This window comes from Aquila chrysaetos, chromosome 3, assembly GCF_900496995.4.
Source record: "Aquila chrysaetos chrysaetos chromosome 3, bAquChr1.4, whole genome shotgun sequence".
NCBI lineage: Eukaryota > Metazoa > Chordata > Aves > Accipitriformes > Accipitridae > Aquila > Aquila chrysaetos.
In genome coordinates, this window is record NC_044006.1 from 73,038,407 (window position 1) to 73,065,093 (window position 26,687).

Genomic DNA, 26,687 nt, shown 5'->3' on the forward strand with positions numbered 1-26,687 from the left:
CTGGACTTGTTCCAGCATATGGATGCTTTTCTTGCACTGGGGAGCACAGAACTGGACACTACTCCAGGGATGCAGTCCAACAGCTGCTGAATAGAGAGGGAGAATTACTTTCCTTGACCTGCTGGCTACACTCTAGCTAATTCAGCCCAGCGCATGGTAGGCTTTATTTGCTGCGAGGGCTCACTGCTGACTCATGTTCAATTTGTTGCTCACGAGGACTCCCAGATCCTTTTCTGCAGAGCTGCCTTCCAGCCAGTCATCCCCTAGCCTGCACAGTTGCATGTGGATTTTCCACCCCCAGAGGCAGGACTTTGCATTTGCCTTTGTTGAACTTCAGGAGGTTTATACCAGCCCATTTCCAGCCTGTCTATGTCTCCTCCAGCATATCAACCGCTCCCCTGGTTGGGTAATATCCGCAAATTTAATGGGAGAGCGCTCTATCCCGGCATCCAGATCATTAACAAAGATATTGAACAGTATTGACCTGAGACATGCCACTAGTAGTTGCAGAACAGGTGGTACCAGGATGCTCAGTCCATCTGTCCAGGTGTTCTCCAGCCAGCCACCCCTGCCTCTACCCTGCTCGTCCTGGCCGTGGAAGCAGGTTTGACTCTTACAGTATGGTGAGAACAAATGGATTTCATTTGCTGTCCTGCTCCAGCTGCAATAAACAAGCCCAGGGCTGCTCAATGGGTACTTCCAAACAGCACTGGTGGCATGATTTCCATACGTTGTTACCCTTTTCCTGTTTCTTGACCCTACTTTTTTGCCACCTTTGTACCTCCCTTTCTTTAACCCAGTCTCATCTCATTACTTTTTCCCCATTGGTCCCAGTTTTGCTATATCCATAACCTTATTTGGTATTTCTGATGCCATTACCTAGGCCTTACATGGAATCACTGATACACTTAACTTGGTGCTGTTGGCCTTGCAAGATTCTGCTCCACAAAAAGGTCCTGAGTGCTCCCCTCCAGTTATCTGTGAGGGCCAGCCATTTCTCGTGTAACTCCCTATGAACCACCTGCAAAATCCAGCCATCCCTCATGGCATTATCTGTAACTTTTGTCAGCTTCTCACAGTTATCATGCCTGACAGTTTTTGATGTCATGTCCAGATGTGTTCCATATGCTATTCAGTTAGCTTTGCTTATATGATATGGCAGGGGAACCCCAATAATGCACTCTCAGAAGCAGACACCCTGCCCTGGCTCCTCCTGGGGCTGTCACAGGGCAGCCGTTTGCCCCCCGGGCTGGGGGTGAAGCCCATCATCAAGGGTCAGCAGGGAAGGTTCTCCAGAGTATCTTTGGACCAAGGGGGACTACTTCCTGGGGGATATGGGACATGCAATGGGGTGCAGGGGGAGAGCATTTGGGGATTTTGCAAGACTTACCGTGAGATGTTAAGCAGAGGAACCATATGGTGGAGAAAGGGAGGGATCAAGGTGGTTAGGGGAGGAACAAGCATGGGAAAGTAGAGGTATAAGGCAATAAAAGGAGTTGGTCACCTGTAAACAGGCTGCTGATCAGTACGCTCGTCTAGCCATGCCCTGTGTCTCATCAGCACAGTCTCATTAAACTCAGTTTCTAATGATTCTTCTGGATGAGGTGCTCTCTGTGATATGGGGGTCTAAGTGCCAGCAACTGGGATGGGGACCATGGGTCATAGGGGCTTGTGTGTGTGTGGTGTCAGCAACTGGAGCGAGTGAGGGTGCGTCTGTCAGTGTGTGACAAAGATTAAGCCAGATTAGTCCGTGAATAGGGTAAGCGGTGTAGGAGCCAGGTATACCTGTGTGTGTTTCTGTGAGGGAGAAACTGATTTTGTGTTAGAAATACATTTGTGAATCCATCACAGATAGAGCGGGAATTTCAATGTAAACATAGTTCTTTTAAAACAGTTCACCTGCCTGCAGAGACAGCACCATTCCAGCCACCGTTTGAAGTCCATACTGACTTTGCTGTGACTTACTGAAAATGGGTAAATTTTATATATTGAGAATTATCCCTTGATAAAAAGCAGTGCTAAAATCAGATTGTAGTCACTGCAATGGTGGAATTCATAGCTGCATTTACCCCCATGAGTCTCCCCATATGCTGCATTGGAAGAGTTAAGCATTTTAAGAAAAGAGTTCATTGAAGTGAACTTACGAGAGGAAAGGGTCAAGCCAGGAGATGGAAAGAACCATCTAACCACCTGGAAAAGGCATGATATTTCAATGGCTGGTTAGTTATTTAACTGTATTCTCAGTCATCCACAATTCTGCATGAAACATGCTTGGAAGAAAAAAATATTGACATTATAGAACAATGGCCATGCCTTCCCCACAGGCACAGGTCAGGTTGCACAAGTTTAGTTAATATGTTATTTATGCGAAATGGAAGAGCTTCAGTGGGCAGTGACTGAAAGAGATTTATCTTTTAATACCAGTCTGGCTTTTAGGACACAAATCTGGTGGTAGGAGAGTTGAATTGAGTTCTCTGTTTCGGACTGAGAAAAGGCAGTTTAAAGGCAGGTGTCCACTCCTCAGGTGAATGCCCAAACAACACACAGACATGAAAGAAACTGCTCTGAAAAACTGTCAGAAATTTTTGCAATAGTTATTTCATTTTCACGAGTCTCTCTTAGACTGTTCATCATTGCTAGAGGCTTTTGAAATACAACAGAGAACACTGAAACGTGTCCCTTCAAAGCAGCCAGGATCAACTTCTTCTCAGAAGAAGCTGGCAGCACTGATTAATGTCAAGCACTATCTGAATCAGAAGAACTATGTACAAGCTACTGAAAGCTATAAAAATGCATTAACATATAATCCAACAGATAGTAAAGAAAGTATTTTTTTAAAATCTCAATCAACATCTCATTCATAGTATCTATACACAAGGTAAGTGAGAGAAATTGTTCTGTCAGTGTCATGTCCTCAAAAATATAGAAAAGGAAATACTGATTTTTCAAAACCATACAATTACCATGGGTGAATCTTAAATCACATTTCTGACATTTGAATGGAATAAGAGGCAAAAAGGAACACAAACATGAAAAGGAAATACAGCCATGTTAGCCATTTTTGTACTTATTTATCCATTCAATAAAATGTATCAAATAAAAAAATATTTTAAAATTCATGTGTAATATAGTAAATCATCAGAAGACAGTATCATATTACAAATGTAAAAATCAGGTCACACTTACAACAAAGAAAATTGCTCAGGTATGGTTTTCTACTCGCAGTAAAAGGTAGTTCTTAAAGCCCATAAAGTATTGGTTTGGAAAAACTCCCATTTACATTTGTGAATGCTTGATTCTCAGGGCCATTAGCTGGCAGAAAATAGCATTGAATTAGATATGAATTCCGTCTACGCCTTTACTGAGAACTAATGATATGCTACATATTACAAGCTTTAGTGTCTAGCAAGCACATGCAGCTTCATTTAAATAGAACTACTATTAACATCTTCCAGGATTACACTGATTTTCAAAGAGTGGCCATCTTATTATTATTTCTATTTGACTTCCTCCATGTTTCCTCTATTTGTTTATTCATAATAGAAATAACATTAGCCCTGTCATTTCAGATAATTAATGACGATGCACAAGAAAAATCAGTAAAGAATATCCTTTGCTGATTATTCATAATTACTTGGGTACTGCAATAGTTGTGCTAATGGGGAAATCTATCTTTGATTTAATTATAAAAGTAGATTAAAACTGCATTGCAAAAATTGATCTACTTTGTTTCTGTCTTCTATGATAGAACTCAGTAGAGAGAAAATAATAGGATCTTGATACTTATTAAAATAATTATCTAAATACTTCATTTTTAATTACTTCTTATTTTCTCAGATAATACTGAAGTTGGCTTATTTTAATTTGGATGATTGATCGTCAAGATCCAATAACTGTTTTCCCAGTCTACACACCAGCACACTATTTTTACATGGAAGCACTAATAATGAAATTGCTGGCATGATAGATTGACATCACTAAATTTTTTCCAGTAACAGTCATAGAAAAGGAGTGAAGTAATGGAATGATGAAAATCAGAGATCTGTATCCCCCAAATATAGTCTTTGTAGGGCAGAAAAAAATATTCAGTCTATACACATGTATGAAAATAGAAGAAATATTTGCTTTCTGTGGGTAATGGTATGCCAAAGTGGTGACATTGATCCATCCATTATGGTGTGACACCTAACGATGGGTTGGGACCTCTCTCTTCCTAAAAAGTGGAAATGTCCCACATGCTTTTTGGTATGGTAATTATTAGATCTTTTTTTATGTATTCTGATAACATTTAAAAGAACTAAATTCAAAATATTGTTTAATGCCTGTTGTCGTGGTTTAACCCCAGCCAGCAACTAGGCACCACGTAGCCGCTCACTCACTTCCCCCCCACCCACTGGGACGGGGGAGAAAATCGGAAAAAAAAAAGTAAAACTCATGGGTTGAGATAAGAACAATTTAATAGACCGGCAAAGAAGAAACTAATAATGATAACTGTAACACTAATAAAATGACAACAGTAATAATAAAAGGATTAGAATATGCAAGTGATGCACAATGCAATTGCTCACCACTCGCCCATCGATGCCCAGTTAGTTCCTGAGCAGCGATCCGCCACTCCCCAGGCCAACTCCCCCCAGTTTATATACTGGGCATGATGTCACATGCTCTGGAATACCCCTTTGGCCAGTTTGGGTCAGCTGTCCTGGCTGTGTCCCCTCCCAACATCTTGTGCCCCTCCAGCCTTCTCGCTGGCTGGGCATGAGAAGCTGAAAAATCCTTGACTTTAGACTAAACATTACTTAGTAACAACTGAAAACATCAGTGTGTTATCAACATTCTTCTCATACCCAACTCAAGAACACAGCACTGTACCAGCTGCTAGGAAGACAATTAACTCTATCCCAGCTGAAACCAGGACACCTGTTCATATGTAGGGCTTTTTATTTCTGCATGTCCTTTTATTTTTACAAGTTTTTATCTTCTAGGTAATAGTAGATCTCATGTTCAGGAAACAGAAGCATGAACAAGCAATAAACTTTCACCAGAATATTGTGGAAAAATGACCAGGTGTATAACATTAAATAAGCTTGAAGATTGTGTGTGTGTGTGTGTGTGTGTGTGTGTGTGTGTGTGTGTGTGTGTGTGTGTGTGTGTGTGTGTGTGTGTGTGTGTGTGTGTGTGTGTGTGTGTGTGTGTTCAGATTTCCGCTCTAAGTTTTAAAAAACTAACTTATGAAAATGTGAAAACTCTGTTTTCTTAATTTCACCTACAAAATTTTCCCCCTCTGACTAAAATCCACGATTTCTCAGGACTTTCTGTAGTGTCACATATAGAATATGAATAGATCTGAAGTTTTCTGGAAGAGCTTTCTACTTCAGGAAGCTGGAAATGTTAGCAGCATCTGCATTCTTTTTGGCTCTGTGGCTGTGCCATTATTTCTTTTAAAAATCTTACCTTCTTCCCAAGAGATAAGCTATATTGCTGTATCTTATTAATTACAGCCCCCAAAACAAAACAAAAAATTCTGCATGATTTAAGTCAATATTTAAATTTTGCCAGATTTGAAAGCATCTGAGTTATTGTAAGGTAGAGATAAAATGTACTTTATTGCTTTGTAATTTTTAGGTAACTTTTCAGCCCTGGAAAGATTAGTTGGTTTTCTGAGAAGTGGCAACCTTGATAGAACTGCATTTTTCTTTGAAATGGTGAAGAAACATAATTATTTTGGGAACCTGCATATAACTACTGCAAAGGACTCTACTGCTGGTAAGGCATGCAAAGGAATATTTGTGGATTTTGGATTTTCAGAGCAGTGCTGCAGAACCTCTGTGCAGTTTATGTGACTGCTTTAAGGCTCAGTTTGTTAAATGTTATTTCTTCACGTGCACAGAAATGAAACCAGTGTTTCCAGATTTCCTTATAAGTTAGAGCTGGTAAAAATACAAACTTCTTAATAGCTCAAGACTTCTTTTGGAAAGTACGGGAGCATGAAGATGGGGAAAGCTATATGTGTAGTGAATAAGGTACTCCAAATAGAAGAGAAGTATGTTGAATATATCAACTGCAGATACTTAACACAAGAACTTGGACTGTAAATAGTCCTCCATCTGCAACCATTAGGAGACAAATCCTGGCTTAAATTATTTCAGTGAGCCAGGATGCTGCCCAAGATGTTATTCTACAATGTAGTCAGTAAGACAATTCAAATAAGTCCTGTAACATACTGTAAAAGGCACCCGTTTATTTTGGGGATCTCAAAACATTTTCTATACATTTATGTTATACACATGACGTCTATATTCTACAAATGTAGGGTTTTACCCATTTTTCAGTTGCATATATAAGTCCAAGTAGTTCTTAGTCTACTTTTTGGCTTTAGGTCTTTTTGGCATTTGGCTTTAAAATGAGAGATTATAATTATAGGGTGTCACATCTAATATGTATCTGTATATGATATATCAAAATACAATTAAATGAAACTAATTTGGACTATATAATCAATATGATAGTGAGAAGTTTTCTTTTCCTTTTACTGCATAATTCAGGATACACAAGCCCAAGTTGTTTATAACTGGAATTTCTTTAATTTATATTTTTAGTCATTTGTTTCTGACTTGATTGCCCAGAGTAGGTCTCTACAAGCGTAAGCAACTGGGATGTGTTAAATATGTGAAGATGCAATAGAGAGTAGATGGCACACATCTTTCAGCCTGCACTGGACTGTCTTTGTAGCACTGAATGAAAAGCTTAATAAAATGTTCATTACATAGATGTGGAATTTTTTTACTTCTGAACATTGATGTCTACATGATACAAATACAAACCCCTTAAGAACTTGCTGTGCTGAAATGGGAAGGTCCTGCTCTTCCTTCTGCCTTGCTTCTTGCCACACAGTCTTACCCGCTTCTTTGCACAGGCTCTGAAAACCATCCAATTCTGTACCTGCCTGATTCAGCTTTCTAAAATGACAGAGAAATAGCCAGCAAAAATATGAATTTATTTTCCCTGGGTTAGTGAATCAAATATGAGAGGAAAAGTTCCAAAGCTCAAGGCAAGCGAGGACCTTGTTGCCAGGAATAGAGTGATAACAAGTCACTTTTTTTTGTAGCAACAAGCTGTTCGAGCAGCTCAGCCGTATATGTAACATTACCCTTGGCACAGCTGATGGAGCTTGCCCGATCATCCATTCTGAGCTATGTAAGTATGCGTAACTGGAGAGCGCATGAGCCAATACCCTAATGTGGTATGCTACTCTAATAAATTATCCTTGCCAGTTGCTCAAAGGTGTTCCTTCCAGACCGCAGTCGTTAATGGAAATGCTGTTCTTTAGCAATATTGCTCTTCACTATTTTATTTGTCATCATCACCATAGTACAGCTGTATCTTTGTGAATTGTGTTAAACAACATAGTTAGCATCTGGCATGCCCCGTCTATACTCTTGCTCACTGTTTCACAAAGGGAGCACTGTGCATTTAGTAGAGCTTGTGGTTTTGCTAGGATTTCAGGGTGAGAGTGAGAGCATCAGCTTTGACGTTTAAGGTAGAGGTTTGGAGAAATGTAGGCATCTGTGTCCCAGAGAGAGATTGGAATCGGCACGTTTCCAGCAACACAAACCATTGACAGAGGTTAAATTCATTCAGTACCTAAATAAAAGTACTTCGTTAATTGCAGAAGCACTCTTTGTCTAAGCATATAAGCAGAAAGTACATACTTAAGCAGCCGTGATTCAATGCAAGAGTTGTGGTACTTGGGGAAAAGTAAACAAACTCATTCTTCTGCAGGGCTAACTTCCTCCTTCCTTGGCAGAGTTTACATGGTTGGTGCCTGATTTGTTTCTTTTTCAAATGGTTGATTTTGCACTAATCTGTGCATCAGAACTGGCAAACACAGGATCTGTCAAACTGTTAAGAACTGTGAAGCTATAAATGAAAGGACGGCATATGTATGAGAAAACATGCATCAATATATTGTAAAATAAGTTAAACATCTATCTGAAGAAATTCATACACTTATTGTTTATAAGTGTATACAGATGTATGCTTACTGGAAATTTTTAAAAATTCTCTTTTCTAAAAAGTCTTTTCATTTTCAAGGTGCTTTATATAGGTAAATATGGAAACTTCATATTGAGAAGATTGATCGCCCTCTATGCTATTCAAACAGGCACAAGGGACAATCTAATCAAGCTCTGAGATAATTTAACAAAGCTAGAAAGGGCAGTGACTGGGGCCAGAGAGCTATCAACAATATGCTTCAGGTTTGTCTAAATCCTCTTGGACTTTGGCTCTTCATGTGCCACATGACCACAACTTTTCTACAGACTATTTATAACTTGTGGAAATGATTTTTCTGCTCTGGTGAACTTAGCCATTTTTTCCATTGTTTGGGTTAAGACTACCTGCCTGAGCAATGCTTTGTCTCGATCAAATCCAAGACTGCTATTTGTAGAAAAGTCTGTAAGGTAGGTTGGCTGTTGTCTTGAGGTTTTCCTGTGCATTTTCATTTAATTGTCAAGTACAGCAATTAGGTCTTTAGCATCATATCCTGAAGTTGCACAATTCAGTTCGAGCCTCTCTTCTCCTGCAGTCCTTTTCCTTGAATTTCTTAGGGCAGGAAGGAGATTCCAATTAGAACCCGCTTCTGCTGCAGGTGAACATCTTACCTGGAAATGTCAAAACCCATCTAAAAATAGTTCAAGAGCAAGCTTCCTAATAGTTATTTGCTAATATTAAAGAATAGAGGAGGCTGGGGAACCACTGAGGATTTAAGGAACTTGAACACAGTAATTCAGAAACTGTTATTAAAGATTGTCATTGGTAATCCCCATTAGGAAGACAGGTTTACTATCTCCTCGTCGTCAGTCAGGTTGAATTATGTTTGTTTACCATGGGTCAGAACCACGTCCAGTAGAGAGCTCTGTTGCCCAATCGCTTTGCTGCGTCCAGACTTTTCAAAAAGGTGATATTGCTTGTCACATACTTGAGGGTGAAAAGATTAATTGCTTCACTTTGCGTCAGCAGTGGGCTTACAAAGGAGGCATCTGGACAGAGTTTCAGATGACAGAAAAAATCATTCTATTAGTAAATCAAATGGGTGGTACCCATTCTTTATTCCTGAATCCAACTGGCAAGACATGTCTCACGTCCATGTGATTAAACTCTTTCATCTTTAAACCAGAGTGTGTGCAACCTAATTGCCTATTGGAATAATTCCTGGCCCATATTATGCACTAAAATGTGACCAAGTATTGTCTGAGACTCTGGTGGCTGACATGGGGCGAAACCACACTAGGAATTGTGCAAACAGTTTCACAATATAGGCAGCAGAAGGAAATGCCAAGCCCTTAGCTCTGGTGCAGTTTAGTTCTTGGCATAGAAGGAGCTCTGGGTCTGAAGATTAAATGTAGAAAAGTTCCCTTTGAGCCAACTAAACCTCTGGAGTTCTGGCTTTGACTTGGGCTTGGTGATATTGAAGATACAGAGCATGGAGTTGGTCAGTGTACCAACTCTCCTGATCACTTCATCAGTTTATCAGCATGAATATGTCACTTCTATAGAAAGTCCAGGGTTTTCTTTATCAATGGCAAGCATGGAGAAGGGATGTATCAGAATGCCTTTTAAATTATCTTTGCTACCCTAGTTAATAGTCACGGTTGCCTCCTTGCCTGGTTGGAAGGTTCATGCCAGTGATCTGAAACCTCAAAGTTTGTCATGCTTGGGAATATCCCAAAGCCCTACATGAAGAAGATCCATCAATCACATAGTAACAGGTAATATCACTGCTATAATACCAATAAATAAGGCACTGCAAGGTTCCCATCTTCTTTACCAGCAAGCACTTAGTATCAAGTTTATCGGTAAGTGACTTACTTTCCAAGAGCTTCAAACATACTAGTGGAAGTGCTAATTTAAAGCTGATGACCATGAAATGGGGAGTGGGGGAAGAAGGGATGGGGAATTGTATCCTAAGCAACGTAGCTCAAGCAAGGACCAAGAGCAAGGGCCTGAGCAGCAGTCCCAATGGGTACTGCCCCAGATGAGGCTTCTCAGTTGTTTTTTTTTTCTCATTTAGCATTTTCTCACAAAGTAGCAAGTTTCCACAGAAGTCTGACCCAAGGCCACAGCTCCACTCTATCAGAGCTGACCCTGAACACAGGCAGCTGAACACCCCCAGGGTTGCAGCACCTGCTGGTGCACTCAGAACCCTTGCCAAGAGGGCTTTGCCAGTAGAGCTTCAGCTGATCCTAGGCTGGCCAAGGATCTTCTGGTTTGAGGGTATCCAATGAGCCCAAGAGCCCTGCCCTTCCTTCCAGATGTTCTTGTACTTGTTTCAGGCCAGACTTGCCATCCCAGGCTCTGCCGTCCCTGTTTAATGGTGCTGGTGTTGGTTGTCCTTCTGGATGAGAGCACACCTGCAACTTCTCAGCAAGAGAAATTCTGATCCTCAGCCACAAATTGCTTCGCTGTGCATCCAAGTACACATGTTCTTCAGCTGCTGTCATATCAGATGCTTTTGTCGGTTTGACTGAAATACCAGGCACTGCAAAGATGGTTACCTGCAGCTAAACTAGACGGGCATCTCCTCCAACCAGTTGTGAATACTTAGCCACCACCTCGACGTCAACAAGTGGAGGCACTCGGCCTTTTTCTGCTCTTTATGTTGAGTTTCCTGAAATTGGCTGAAATTATATTCTTTGAGATATGTTTTTGTATTCCTGCATGTCTTGCTTTGAGGCCATAAATATTTTTCCAGAAATTCTGATGTTGAGAGAAACAGATATTGTAGGATGTGTGCCTTTCTTTTTACACCAACATGAATGACATGAGAAAGAAGAAAGGAGGGGAAATAGAGGAGGGTGCCTTATAGGTTCCCCTGTGCATACTACTGAGATAAAGATTTGTCAGTCTTGAGTGCATGAAGGCATACATACAGGAAAAGCAGGAATGTACATGTTAACAACACGCTTAGAAATAGGTACAGAGTATTAGTATCTAACCATTCTTTTTTTAACATCTTTTCATTTAAAAAATAAAGGAAAATGTAGCACTTCTGAAAACTTCCATGCTTGCAAGACCTGGAGTAGGGTGAAATTAGCTATAGAACAGGTATGCAAACAGTAGCAGTTTAAGGTGATTAATTTCTAGTCTGGGAAACAGTGTTTTATGAGATATTTAGAAAAACAAATGCATAACCACTCTGTTTACATATGGGGTAGTTAGAATTTATAGACAACGATGCCTATTGCTTTATATTAGTCACTATTTAAGAAACTAGGAAATACCATATAGAATTTACTGTTACAGTAATTTAGATAAGAAGAAGGAAGCGGCACAACAGGGTGTAAGAACAGCAGAAAAATTATTAAAGGAGTTTTGTCCTTGTTTGCAAGAGGGCCCAAATCAGCTAAAGATGTTCTAGAAATAGTTTAATGGCTACTACAGACATACGCAATGTAGAAAAAGCTCTCAGCGTACTTGTAGAAATGGCAAAAAAATAGGTAAAAAATTCTTTAGATATTTTCATACACATTCCTTTCTATTAGAAATTGCTAATAGACTCCTGCTTTGCTTTTTAACCTGTTTTTTCTCGACAATGAATAGCATTTTCTTCTTAACTTTAAACTAAAAGCTTTGGAATTGAATTAATAAGCGTATTAGAATACTTCTATATGAATGTGTTTACTACTTTTTTCATGTTGAGTAAGGACTAGAAGAGACAGAATGTAGGCTATTTATCTTGTACTTTTTCCTCTTTACTTAAGGTCAAAGCAAACTTTTCCAGTAAACACACTGGGTGAGATTCTGATGTCATTAATACTAAACTTTTCCATTGATTTCCGTGGAGTTAGGAATACCACTATTTATAAAGCTTCATAGACTAGTTTTTCTAAAGCATACAGTTTGCTTGTAGAAAATCACACCCATATACTCTTAAGAGTTATGAAAACTGTGGCTTTCAGTAAACTGCTTTCTCGCACAACAGTTACTTAAAAAAACTGAAACGAGATTGAATTATTTACTGAATGTTCTGCAGAATTTGGAGGCAAGATCAAGCTACTATGCTGTTAAAAGTAAATAAGTAGGACATTATTTCTCAAGACTTACTCTTTCAGTTCTGTGTTGTGCATAAATAATTTGAATTATTGATATTTTGCTCCTTCCCCAAGATTTTCAATATAATCAAATCAATATTGGGAAATAGCACTGTGACACTACAACTAGCTGAACACTTTGGTCCTGATCCAGCAAAATATTTAATTACTTGCTTCCCCTGCACAAATATGTATACTTAATGATTTTAATAGAGCTATATGACTGCTCAGAACTAATCATCAATCATAAAACATATTAAAGCGGATAACATGTTTTGCTACTTAAAGGAGCCCTTTGACCTTGATTTGATTAGCAGTGTTTTGAATAATTAGGAGTTGAATCATCCAAATTCTTCATACTGCACTGAGGAAACATGTTGTCACATTGACAGCACCCAGCTGTAAAAGGTTATTCCTGGAAATTTTATCTTTGCCTGTAACATAGGAGATGGTTTTCCTTCTGTATCTTCTGTGCTCAATGTTCAGACAAGCTGAAAAGCTTTTACAGGTGTTTTAATTATAAGAACTTTTGGTTCATATATTCCATCTAGTTTGTCAATAATATGTTACCCTAATATAAAGATTTCATGTATAAATTCCTCTATATTATGAGATCCTAGGAACCAGTCCGTAGGAATACAGGTGCAAGAAAAGTTAAAAGTGGAGGTATATGTTCAGGGTTTTTTTAATGCTACATTGGGTGTTTACTATAAATGGCATTACTGAGGTTTATTTCACAATCTGTTAACAACCTGTTTGGTTTTGCATTAGCTTTTTGTAATACGACAGTGCAAGATACGACACGATCACTAACATATGAAGGGAGACTGCTGTAATGCATGTAATTTACATTTTCTTAGAAGGAAAGCATTCAAATTATTTTGACAATGACCCAAGCCCATGTGATATTTAAAACAGACTGCCAAGGCCAAAATTCAACCAAAACAATTAGCAAAAGTAAACTGGACGTTGTCAGATGCTGAAGAGTGAGAAAAAACTGGGGTGTTAGTTGTTGTCACTCATCTCCCAGTTCATTGATCCTTATGTACTGGTTTACTCTCCAAATAAAACATGTACTGAAGCAGTACCATGTGCCCAGGACCGTGCACTCAGGACCTGTGCCAGCATCTGGGCTCTGAAAAGCACGGTGACATGACGGGCTCCTCTCCCATGAGTGCAGCGGCTGCCAGCGTGTTAGTCCTCCTTCCCCAGCCCTGGGGAGTGTGAGCCCACCAAGTGTTCGGCACTTCACTTGCAAACCGGGTAAGGATCCAAGATGCATAAGACCTTATTACCTAGCAAAACATTTTCCTGGGAGATCTGTTTTTTGGGGGTTCCCTAACACAATGTACACATTAATCCAATTAAAATATCCAGACAGAAAAAAATTGTACCACAGGTCACATGTTCATTATCTTAATGTTTTCTGGGCTATCCTGTTTTAACTCTGAATCTGTTGTGGTATCAGCTCTGAAATGCTGTTTTAAACTCAGATTGAACACAAGAAGCTCTACAGGTGGTAAACAACTATTTTTTCTGCATCTCTTGAAGGTTTCAAACTTGCTTTCAGTTACCTAAAAGATAAGAGATGTGTGGAGGAGATAGAATTTTGTCATGATGTAAGCCATTCAAAAGACTTTGAATTGCTTCATAAGAAAAATAGTTTTTCATTTATTATTAACCGTCTTTTTTTTTAACTAGGTTTTGACACTCTCTCCAAGTTATCCAGAGATTCAAGAAGATTTTAGAAAAGGCACAAGCAGCAATCAAATCCTAAAAATAAGATCTTAATACAAAATATTTAGCTATTAGAGATGTCAGTAAGCACTAGGAAAAAAAAAAAGTTGAGTAAATACATATTTTAGACTTTTTAATTAACATAAAATTAAAGTTTTCATTTTTTGAAGAATCACATGGGAAGATAACTGTTTAAGAAAAGAATAAGATGACTCAGACATGAACACTAAAGTGTGTGTGTGTGTTCAGCAAGGGAGAGCTTTAGGTTCACAAACAGGGGACATTGCATTTATCATGGCTGTATTATAAAGATGATTCATTTTTAAAGACAGCGAATATCAGACCCTCTCTTTTGCAGCCAGTTATATTATCTGCTCAGACTGAAAGAAACCTAAAGTGGCAGTAAATTGGATTTGTCAATTTTAAACATCCTTTACCTGCCGGGATGGTGCAGAAAGGTTTTAAATAAAACCAGTGAGACCGTCATATGCAGTAGTCTGTGTTAAGAACGTTATAAGACCTGCCATCTCCAGCAGCCTCCAGGACCCAGGATTTCTCCTGCCCAGCTGCTGGAGCCCAGTCTGGTGTGCCCTCAGTGGGAACACTGGGCCCTCGTACCTGCTGTATCATCTCCTACTTGCCAGCTAGTCCAGCTTGCTTGTCCTGCACAGCCCCCTTGAATACCCCAAATCCTCAAGATCATCTTCTTTTTCCCTTCTTATCGGTAGCACCGTCCAGGTTAGCTCTCTCCAAAGCTCAGCCTGTAGTTCCTTAATGGCCCATCAGTTACGGTCTGGAGACTTTTGGCCTTCATCATCATCTTAGTTATCCCTTGTCTACCAGGTTTGTGTCTCTGTGTTTTGTTTATCGCTTCCCTTTTTACTTGTTATCCTCTCTGAACTAAAAAGGTCCTCGATGAAGCAGATGCTTTCACATTCCACGTACCTTCAACAGTCTGTATATCAAACTTCTTTAAAAGTCACGTTCAGAGTAGAGTTTATGTGTGCATTATAACTTGCCTGCACCTCAGCTGCCTAATAAATTTATCAGGTAGCATTTTTCCTGTATGTGCACATTGCAGTGTATACTAACCCTAGAGTTACTCAGTCACTTGCCCTTTCCATTAAACATCATTATGTGAAACATCAGTAAATATGGGTTAAGTGTGTGTATTTTATGAGACCAACCTTAAATTTAATAAACTTTTTTACCATTAAAGTGAATATACAGGCATTACCTCATGTCATTTTACATTTCCAGTGTTGAAATGTGATGTTTTCTCACATACATTTTATGTTCCTTTCTTCCTAAGAATTTCTTTTGAGTCAGATATATTTTAGATGAACCTTCAAAGATATGCTTCCAGATACAGAGATAAATGGTGTGGTCTGACAAATTAACCATTTCATATTGTGCTTACTTTTTTACAGCTCGATAGTGCTCAAACTGAAATAAAGGTTTCATCCTGTAGCAATAAAAAGAGGAGGGAAGAGTGAAGTAATTTGTCCCTTTATCCTCATTTATTGATGATTAAGGCCACTGTAGTGTATTTATTAAGAACTGTACATTAGATCAAGGTTTTGTCAGTGTTTTCAGGATAGTGTATCCTTAGACTTTTTTACTTATATAACAGAAGGATTTCCGCTCATGTTGTCTTAACTTGTTGCCAAATGATGATAAGCTAGGAATATTTATGGGTTTATTGGTGTGTCGATCTACTCAAACTCAGGTATGAAAGAGAAGGAATATAGAGAAAAAATAATGAAAAATTAAATACTCTGTGTGCATTGGAAGGAACTTTCTCTAGTCCTACTTAATACATTTAAAACCATCTCTGTTGAGAAGAGGAGCATGTGCTTTACATTAGCACGTACTTAACAATGTGCTTAATGCTATCCTGAATAGAGATATTATGTCGAATTGCTGCTATGCAGAAGAAAGGGAACCTTGGCATCTGCACTGCAAAAATAAAACTGAGGCTTTCATTTCTAGAGACATAGTCAGTAAATAAAGATATATGTGGGGCTGAATTGTGTCATGCGAAAGATCCATCTAGCCAATAGCCTAGTCACAGTGGCCAATAGCAGATGCTTAGGAAAGGCGTGTAAAGGCAGAGCAGACATAAAGCTGCACATAGAGTAAACATACACAGTAAACCCTCCCGATGTCTGGAAGTCAGTTTGTGCTTTAGGGCCTCCCCGAAAGATGACTATGTCCTATCTTTGTGCTCAGTAGCTCCCAATGGATCTCATCAAGTCCACCCAAATCTCCTTATTTGCTTGTACAGTCCTGGAATCTTTCCCCACGAACCATCCTATACCTCACAACCTCTCTTATCCTTCCCATCACTCCTAAAATAATCTACTCACCCAGAAAATGCTGCTGTCATCAAAATATTTAATTCTGATGCTCTGAGAACAAAGACAAAAAGGCTGTATACTAATTAACTAAACAGTGCTAGATCATTAATTAACTGAACAATACTAGAGCACCAATTAACTAAACAGTGCTAGAGCACCAACGCAGACATTGTCCTGCTTTTTCTGTACGGTTAAATGTTAGCATAGTCCAGTATAACACTGGTTTGCACCAGCCCATACTCTCCATAGCAGCTTTTATGCACGGTTTGGAAAGTTAGTATGGACGAGAGACCATGCTCCATAGGCAGCATGGATGAGACCTCTCTGTTTTAGAGTATATAAAAGTTTTGCCATATGGACACAAACAGGGCCTCTTGAGTTGGCTTTGTGGTGTGAAAGATGTCCCATTTTGTTTACTGGTAAAGACTTGGAGCATAGAAATTCATTTTTGCCTACACTTGTAAGAAACCCCGAGATGGCTCTGGCTTGAGATGGTTCTTCAAAGAGGAAGAGTCCTGGACTCTGATTCCAGGACTGTTTATGTTCTGAAACAAATTTCATAGACCCTGGAGGGTTGTGGGCCTCTGAGATTTAGCAGTAGGTAAGGTGTTGTGTTTTGGATGGCAGCTGTAGACTTCAGCATCTCAAGCCAAGCTTCACAATTGGAGCTTCATGGTAATGCCGCGATACCAAAAACTAATCAGCCTTCTCATTGCCATTAACGCCAATGTCTATGTTTCTTCATTTCCTTCCCTTACAGTTAAAAGTCCTAACTCAGAAATTCAAGTTTTTTCACCCTGCTAAGTGCTTGTACATGGAACAGTTTCCCAGTCCCAATGCTTGAACTCCCCTCTCTCCATGCACATACGTCCCGTAGGTTCAACTCTTCCACAAACCATATATGTAGAGCTCAGAGCAAAACACAGACAGTCCCTCAAGAGCTCTATGCTAAAACAATGCCTGAAGTGGAGAAATTCTGAAAACAGCTGTAATTCATCACCCTCGGTGTAATTTATTTCTCCTTTGGGTGTTACAACACAGCCCAACATCAAAGCCACTCAGCTGCAAAACGAGTGTGATACCAGGCACATTGCTGTAGATGACAGATTATGGACAAACAATTACTCAAGCTAAATGGCATGATGTCCAAAAGGAGAATAAACAAACAACAATGTTCTTCAACAAAATTGTATGTAGGGAACGCATAAAGTCTTTGGAGAAATAAATTAGCAATAGAAAATGAGTGAGTTGGCCAGGTCTAACAAGGATGATGAATGTAGTGAAAGTGAGTGAAGAGACTGTTTGGCTAGGAGGCCACTTTCTGACCTCCTAGCCAAAACTAACTGGAAGCTAAAAATGATCTATGATGTAAGGGGGAAAAAGTGTTCAATGACTTAAAGAAGGTCTCAGTGCTGAAATATCACACTGAACTTTTTATGGCTTCCAGTAAAATAAAAAGGATTTGTTAAAGAGGACTGTTGGGATGATACGGAAAAGGTCCTGGTCCTACTGTATCCATTCTATGGGCGGTGGATACCGTTAGCATACCTGGACGGGTGACCCTTGCTATCTTCTCCAGTTCATTTCCTTAACTCTTAGTTTTTTGCTTCACAACTGATCTTTGGCTGCAGTTCAAGTTCAAGGTGAGTTTTACTTCCCACCCATTGATGGCCTGTGTGTCCCAAGAGGATTTCCCCTCATCATGGAAACAAGTCTCTGAGCTTCCACCAGCGACAGGCATTTCTTGTTGTCTTCTCCACTGGACACGTATAACAGCGCTGTACTTTACATTTAACTGAAGAACTTATGCATCTGCTATGCTCCTGGATAGATGCCTTAAACAATTAAAGGGATATAATTCATGATACTCCACAAGTATGAAATGGTTAGGGGATTGGAGTTAATGGGGATATAAAAAAGCAAAACATACTTCCCCCTAGAAGAAAGTTATCCATTACATTTTCTTCTGAAGTGCTACGTCGAGGCCACTGTCAATGATGGGATGCAGGTCTTGGCAATATTAGCTGGTGCCTCCTCTACCCACTGCCTGGCACAAGCTGCTTTCCAGCAGCTTGGCAGAAAAGGACCTGGGGTCCTGGTGGACACCAAGTCAAACATGAGCCAGCGATGTTGCCTTGGGACAAATAAGGTGAATAGTACCCCGGGCTCCATAAGGCAAAGCATGGCCAGCAGGTCGAGGGAGGAGATCATTCCCCTCTACTCAGCACTGCTGGGGCCACATCTGGAGTACTGGGTCCAGTTCTGGGCTTCCCAGTACCAGACAGACATGAACATACTGGAGAGATCCAGCAAAGGGCCACAAAGACGATGAAGGGACTGGAGCATGCTCTCCCATGAGCAAAGTCTGATTGAAAAACAAGCTGGGACTGTTCGGCCTGGAGAAGGGAAGGCTCCGGGAGGATCTCATCAATGTGCATAAATACCTGAAGGGAGGGTACAAAGAGGATGGAGCCAGGGTCTTTCAGTGGTGCCCAGTGACAGGACCAGAGGCAATGGGCACAAACTGAAACACAGGAGGGTCCATCTGAACATCAGGAAACACTTTTCTACTGTGAGGATGACTGAGCACCGGCACAGGTTGCCCAGGGAGGCTGCGGAGTCTCCATCCTTGGAGATATTCAACAGCTGTCCAGACATGGTCTTGGGCAACCAGCTCTCAGTGGCTCTGCTTGAGCAGTGGGGCTGGACCAGGTGACCTCCAGATCTCCAACATCAATCATTCTGTGATTATGGGACCTTTTCCATTCCTCAGAGATAGCCCAGGTTCCCTCCCACTGCAGCATCCCCCTTGGCCATAGCCCAGCTCCCTACCTCCCCTCCTGCCACTGAGAGCCAGCGGTTTGAGGCAAGCAGAGGAAAACTCATTCAGCAGGGAGGAGGGAGCAGAAAAGGATCCTAAAAAAAAAAAGAAAAAAAGCATCAGCATGTCCAGCCAAGGTCAGCTTTAACATGTCCAGCCAAGGTTGAACCACCCTCAGTGGTTACACTTCTCCCTGTCTGCTATTGCTCTTTTTATCTAGTTGACAAAGATCAGTTCACATTACATGGAGTAGCAGACAGCTGGACTGACAGATATATTTCTTACAAGGGAATACAACATGTGCATCAACAATTGCTAGACTGAAGTGTTGGATTCTTGAGCCTGGGTTTGCACTGCTTTGTTTTTGACTTGATCTGAGAGCACTCCACATTTATCAGGTTTTTTTCTGCTTCATGGCCCTGTGGGAACTATGCAGTGTGGAGGTGTTTGTGTAACCTTGGGCTCTAGCTTGAACAGTTCACTGGTCCCCCTTTTTTCCCACATTTTTTCCAGCATTTTTGATCAGTTTAATGAGTTATGAGTATAGATAAATTTTATTAATCACAAATTTAGACATAGCTTCTTATCAGATAGTTTAGTATAAAAAGAATTTTTCTTGGGAAAAATGCTGCCACTTCATTAAAGATGCTTCAGTTTCTGGTTCTTCTTAGTTGCCTGGGTAAGTTGCAACTGAAGTATTTGAGCTGGGAAAGGGTGAACCTCTCAACCTCTATGTGGTGCAGATTAGAGCATATTAATTTTTTTCTCTGCAGTTACTGTGCTAGGGCAAAACCTAACGTGGACACAATTATTCTGGCTGGAAGGGTTTTTCTCTGTTACGGGAACAAGATCTCCATGAGAAAGATCTGGTAGTTCTCTGGGGGAGGGGAGGGGAATCCTACACCCCAAAAGAAAGGGGATTTAGGTTGGTGCACAACCACCTGGCAGTTAGGGTGGGGTTGTAGGGAGTATGGGAAACAAGTCAATTTTTATGAGAGCTTTGCATCTTGAAGCCTCTTTATGGTATTTTTCGACCATGGAGGCTTTAAAGACAGCCTCCAGGATGGAGAGCGATCGCAGCGTCACCACGTGCAAGTCTCAATCACTTGACCCTTCAGACTTGCTTAGCTGGCTGCCCTGCGCAGCACACGTTTGTCGCTGGCAGTAACCCAGCGACTGATGCTCATTAGGAATCCACATGACAAACTGCGCTCCTTTTTTTGTGCCGTTAGGGGCAATCTCTGGAAGTCCCCTAAAGGATGCTCTTCAGGAGGATGTGCTGACAGGGCGAGTAATTGGAGGCCACGAGGCCGAACCACACGTCTGGAAGTGGCAGGTAATGCTGGTGTCTTATACTTGAAAAAAGCCTTCTACTTGAAAAAACAGTGAGAAAATGACACCTTCCACTGCCCAAAGCCACACACACCATTTCTGCAGAGGCACGGCATGGCTTGGGTGTAAAATATGTTGTCGTTTGATCCAGGTATCGCTCCAGGTTGCCTATGCCGACTACCCGGGGTACTACTCTCACATTTGCGGTGGAACCCTTATCACTGGCAAATGGGTCATGACTGCAGCCCATTGCCTCAGCATGTGAGTAGAATAAAACGTGCTAAAACTCCGGTTCTTGCTGCAGATGGGAGCCAGACCCTTCTCATCCTCCGAGCTGCCCACTGGTGCCGTTCCTTGCACAGCTGGACATCTCGCTGCACACTTAATCGAGGGAACTGGAAAACTCTGTTTGCTTTAGCCTTGATTTTACATATTAATTGCTGACTTCCTGGGCGTGGAAATCTAGCTGATTGCTGATTTGCATAAGAGGAGGTGCATTTGCATGGATGTGAGCATTTCGAATAGGTTTGCATCCTGAGAAACCTGCACAGAGGTGGACGGATTGAACAAAAGGCATGTTTTCTCACGGGTCATGTTGTACAATTTGCTCTGCAGCATGTCTAACATGCACCGCCTAAACAATACAGCGTGACACCAATAAGCAAACACTCCTCTTTAATTACTCATGCCTTTAGTGAATGTACTTACAATAAAGTGTAACAAGCTGATTCTTCACACTCTGTTTCAGACAGATGCAGAGATGCAAAATGAACGTTCTCGTTCAAGGCCAAGCTCAGCACTCTTAGCTGATGCTGCACCTTCACTTGCTTCGCCAGCAAACTGCAGGCAGCATTTGCCGAATTCATAAGACCATTTAGCTACAGTCCATTGAAAATCCTCCGGTGGAAGGTGCTTTAGAAATGATTACATTGGTGGAAAGTCTCAGTGGTGCAGGAATTACACTGCAAAGCTAGAGGTGGGGAGTAGTTTTTACATTACATTTACATTCATCACATATTCTGTGATTCGTTTTCAGGCCACCAGGATCAACCTACCGAGTGGCTCTGGGTGAGCACAATCTCTTGAAGGTGGATGGCACCGAGTACTATATTGGTGTGGATAGTGCCTTCATTCATAGCGGCTGGAATCCCAACAACATCGCCAATGGGTAATTATTTTGAATATCATCAGATGGTTGAGTGGCACTTAGCGCCCTGTCCTGCCGTCGTTTATGTGGATATTCAGTCCAGTTCCCAGTGAGACTGGATGTCTGGGAAGCACTGGAAGATGATGCAATGGAGATTTCCCAAATGACCTCCTCTCTTGGAGGTGTCACACGGTGTCTGTATGGATGACCTCAGCCCTGTTTTGCCCAAGATCGGTGAAAGATGGACCTCACAGACAAATCCAGGACGTACAGCAGATTCAGCAGCTTGCCAGCTGTCACACCACTGATGCATCTGATGAAGGGAAGCCAACAAGGAAATGCCGAGGGACTATCCTAAATCCCCCCTCGGAGGCATGCCTGTCCACCCAGGGTCCACTGAAATTCCCTCTGAAGTTGGGCGCCTCCCAAGGAGTAGGAGATTTTTGGGGCATGTTAGCCCTTTATCAGTGTGTACCATGGCCCCTTCTCTCTTAATTGCTCATATTTTCCTGTCACTTGTGATAACTATAAAGATTAATTAATGATGTTTGCAAGGTGCTTGTCTATCATTGTGCCGGAGGCCAGAGACCTGTATAAGTGACAAAATGTGAGTGAGGACGTCTGGTTTATGACTACTTCAGGATTTTCAGTAAAGAGTCTTTTACCTGTATCCCATTTCAGCTACGACATTGCCCTGCTGCGCCTCGAATCTCCTGCCTATGACAACGGGTTCGTTGAGCTGGCACTGCTTCCACCTGAAGGAGAAATTTTGCCCAATAACTATCCCTGCTATCTTACCGGCTGGGGGGTCGTTAGCGGTAAGTAAGGGGGAAGGAGAAGTGGGACCACTGTGCAGGTAAGGCTGCACGAGGCAGGGTCCGGGCTTCTCTCCTCAACCGCTGGAGTTCCTGGACCAAAATCTCACCCTTTCTCTGCTAGTGGGTGGCAGCGGCACGGATACACTGCAGGAGGTGATGCTGCCGGTGGTCGACCACGCCATCTGCTCCCAGGACGACTGGTGGGGATCTCAAGTAAAAACCACTATGATCTGTGCAGGTGGAGATGGCGTGAAGGCTGGATGCAGTGTAAGATCTGTTATTATCAGAGGATTTTTTCAAGCTCCCCTCTTTCTCTTTCCTTCCTATCTGACCTTACCGTTCCTTCAGCTGGGACCTGTTTGTGCCACTTCTCCACCTGCAATAGCTCTCCTGCAAATCCTGTCCCCTTTGCTGCTTTCTGCTGAACATTTTCTAAACCAGACTGCTCCACATTCCTCCATCTCCCCACAGAGCAGCCAGCAGAGAGAAAACCTCCAGATCCTCAGGCTGCATCTCTCCCCGCAGATTTTGGAGGGGAGATTTGCCCTTTCTTCCAGCAGCATGTCCCATTGACCAGATCCTGGAGACGAGGTTCAGACTTTGGCAGTCCCCTCTGCCCTCATCCCAAGGATGAAGCTGCAGGGAAATCTTACCGCTCCTCCAACGTTGCTGTCACGTTGCACCCCGGGCCAGGCAATGCTCCCTCCTGCTTGTCACCCTTCTCCTCCCCAGCCGCTCTGCTTACATGGACAGCTGAGGTTGCCGCAAGTTTTGGCTATATCCAGCTGCACCGCCTGGCCCGGGTTAGGTGGGAAATGAAGATGCTGTGAGGTTCCCTTTATCCCAGGGGCTCCAGGTGGCCCCAGCATCAAGGCAAGGAGGTTTGGCATGTGAAGGCAGGGGATACCTGTTACCTCTGCCTGTATTCCCTTCACTGCAGAGGTGGCTTCTGGTGAAAGAAACCAGGCAGAGCCCTTAAAAATTAATGGACAAATACGTAACATATTTGATTATGTAAATATATGGATATAATAGAGAAACATACAGAAATAAAACAGGTTGTAGAATTATACATAGTACAATTATAGTATAATTATAGGTCTATAGATATTTAGTGTATTTTTTGGTGTGTTTTAATTATGGCAGAACCTTGTTACAAATCGGGTTTTGAGCCAAGCAAGAGCCTTTATCTTCTCATATATTTTAACTCAAGTTGCTTTCTTTTTCACCACCTTAACTTCCCGGGGCCCTTTGAATATACTTGTTTGCAAAGAACAAGGGCAGCAGCGTTTCCCTTCTACCTGTAGCTGGAGAGTGCACTGATTTTTTAACGGAGATGCAGGTGGACCTTGCTGGGAAGGATTATGTGTGATGCAACATGCGCTGGACCATTTGCTTGCAGTCACTATCTTTGCAATGGTGGTGGTAAATTTGGGTTTCAGCCCTTCCTGGGATGTGTATGTGTATGTATGTGTGAGTGTCTGTGCATGTAGACTGAGATAATAAATAGTGGGTCTGATCTTTGCAACATCTTGGGAGGTGCTGGGCAGTCTCTGCTCCCATGCTGCTGGGGAGCAATCAGCCCTTTGCAAAGAAAGCAGCACAAACTTTTATTTTCATGTTCAGGACGGTGATTAACTAACTAGTGCTCCTCAATCCTATCCAGTCATTCCTCAATTACTGAGATAATTTGGCTTAATATGTTCCTCTCCTTCTTCTGATCCAGGGGGACTCTGGGGGCCCTCTCAGCTGCTACAAAGACAATAGCTGGCAAGTCCACGGGATTGTCAGTTTTGGGCTGGTTCCTTACTGTAACACCTACAAGAAGCCAACAGTCTTCACACGTGTGTCAGCCTACGTGGACTGGATCCGCAGAGTAAGTTGCTTAGTGCCTGCGAGGTAACCTCATGCATCTCCCATGAAGGCGAGGGAGTGCCAGAGGAATCAGAGTCTTTTCATTTATTAAGCCATTAGGAGTTGAACTGGGAGATCTGGAGAGGTCTAAAAATCAGGATATTTGGTGCTACTTTTGGTGCAGTCAAACAGTTGTAAGGAAGGAGCTGCTGCCTTGGAGCTGAAATGCTCTGCTGAGGACAAGGGACAAAATTCAAGCCAGGCAGGAGCTGGGCTCTGTGTCCAGAAGATGACCATCACCATTCACCCAGACAAAACCTTACTGCAGGAAACCACTGAAGGATTTAGCTGGCCGGTGAATGGGAAATGCAGCAAACATAAAGCATCTCTACAAGTGCAAGTCCTGCAGTGCCGCGCTGTGCACTCTCAGCTTTACATTTGGGAATGAGCAACGAGCTCTTTGCTCCCAGAAACAATGTCTGGCACAAGGAGCAGCTGTTTCCCAGGCACAGGGGATGGTTTTCTTGAAATGCTGTTGTAAACCGTGGAGCCTGCTGGAAAGAAAGGTGGGGAGAGATATTTTAAATCACTGCAAGGAAGAGGGAGGCGACTGCGGTCCATAAACCTTTCTGAGTGGGAACAGATTGTTAGAGCAGTGCCCTGGCCCACCTGGGAACAAGCCCTTCTTCAGAGCACTTGCGTGGGGTGGAGACGTGTTGTTCTGACTCGCTACTGAATTCACCTCTTTTTTGTTTTCCAGACTATAACGGATAACGGGGGCTTCTAGAGAAGGATCAGCTGGTGCACGAATATGAGAAGAGCTAGAATGAAGTATCTCTGCTTATTAACCCACCTCTTGTCCCTTCTACACCTCTTTGGGCTATCAATAGCAAGGTTTGGCTGAGAGTATAATAAAGTATCAGGGACTGCAACCAGTGACCTGTTGCTGTGTTTGCTCAGCCTTAGGCACCGGCTTAGACCCCGTCAGCAGGGAAGGAAGCTCCAGCAATTGCCGCATCCTGTAACGACAATATAAACCGACGATGGTATCCTTAACTTCGGGCTGGGCTGTGGGCAGCAAGCGTGGCTCTTCAGGGATGTCATTTGGGCACCAAGCCCTGCAGAAAATGACCATGATGGGTTTTTCTTGCTGAGGGATTCCTTAGGGATAACCCCACCAGCTGCGAAGGTGGCCAACTTGGTGCTTGCAGGTCGGTAGGAGCAGAGCAATGGTGTGACACTGCTGGGGGCAAGTATAAACTGGGAGAGGAGTGGCTGGAGAGCAGCTGGGCGGAAAGGGAACTGGGAGTGCTGGTCAACAGCAGGCTCAACAGGAGCCAGCAGGGTGACCTGGCAGCCAAGAGGGCAAACCGCATCCTGGGGTGCGTCAAACACAGTATAACCAGCCGGTCAAAAGAGGTAATTATCCTGCTGTATTCAGCGTTGGTGTGTGTTGCGTTAAAGGTTAAAGAAGTTTGGCAGAAAATAAGCCCCTTTCGTTCCAGCTTGTCCTCAGATATCAGAGGGGCTGGGGTTGGCTGGGCTTAGATTCTGAGTAATGCCCAATTCGACACTGTAACTCCGGTCGCATTCAATATATTGAACTACCATGATCACGGATGCACAAATAGCGCAATGTACCCTCAGTCTAGTCACATTCGATGAATTAGCATGGCCAGACTTAAGAATTTTGTTCGCGTTCAATGAGAACTCTCACGGCTAGATTAATGAATAGTACAGTTTATTAAAGCAACAGAAGTGCAGATTCTTTCGCCTTGCTGGTGATAAATACACTGTCTGCAAAGCATGTGCAAGTACCAAGAATATGAATAATACAGCTGACTACAAACACGTTAAATCATGGAATAACTCTATAGAGATTTCTAAGTTTCCTGGGGAAGCACTCAGTAAAACCGAGTGTTTGAATGTTTCTTACCCAATAGGCGTCCCTATGGGGGGAAAGAGAGGTTCAGCCTGTCAAGTGATCCCAGAAGTCAGCGATGTCCTCCCGAATTGTCTGCAATGGTATCTTCCCTAACGTTCCTCTTCTCTTAAGCCATTTTATACTATTTTCTTATTTTTAGGTGGAGCTTGAGTAACTCTAGTCATACATACCTTTATTATGATCGGTACAAAATCTCCTCACTTTACTTTTAAAGGTATAAGCTAGAGAAATTCAGAGCACATGCTCAGTGAGGGGTGGTCGCACCTTGAAGGCAGGTAGCCTTTAGGATGGAGGTGTGTTTTGTTATTATAATTAGATTATAATGAGCAAAGTTCACCCAGAGGCCATGATTTTGACAGAAAATGAATAACTGCTGGTTCAGGGCTGGCTCAGGGTAACAACTATGCGGTTTATCAGTTCCATAGTATCATCCAGTTTCCATCCCTGCGGTGATATCACAGAGCTCGGCCACGGCATCTCCACTCCGCTCCACCCTCCGTGTTGTTTCTCTTAGGGTCAGCACACCAAGCTCCTCCGGTGTTGCTAACATCTAAGGTTGCAGGTTATGTTGCTTAGGCAAT

The 26,687-nt window shown here is 42.1% G+C and overlaps 1 protein-coding gene across 1 annotated transcript; it reads left to right on the forward strand.

Annotated features, from left to right (window-relative positions):
* Window positions 1-20,046: 20,046 nt before the first annotated feature.
* LOC115339281 (elastase-1-like) lies at window positions 20,047-25,044 on the forward strand. Its single transcript, XM_030009002.2, has 8 exons — window positions 20,047-20,101; window positions 20,243-20,346; window positions 20,494-20,603; window positions 21,379-21,510; window positions 22,171-22,307; window positions 22,429-22,574; window positions 24,034-24,183; window positions 24,922-25,044. The coding sequence occupies exons 1-8, from the start codon at window positions 20,047-20,049 to the stop codon at window positions 24,946-24,948; spliced, it is 861 nt and encodes a 286-aa protein (XP_029864862.1). The 3' UTR covers window positions 24,949-25,044.
* Window positions 25,045-26,687: the final 1,643 nt, after the last annotated feature.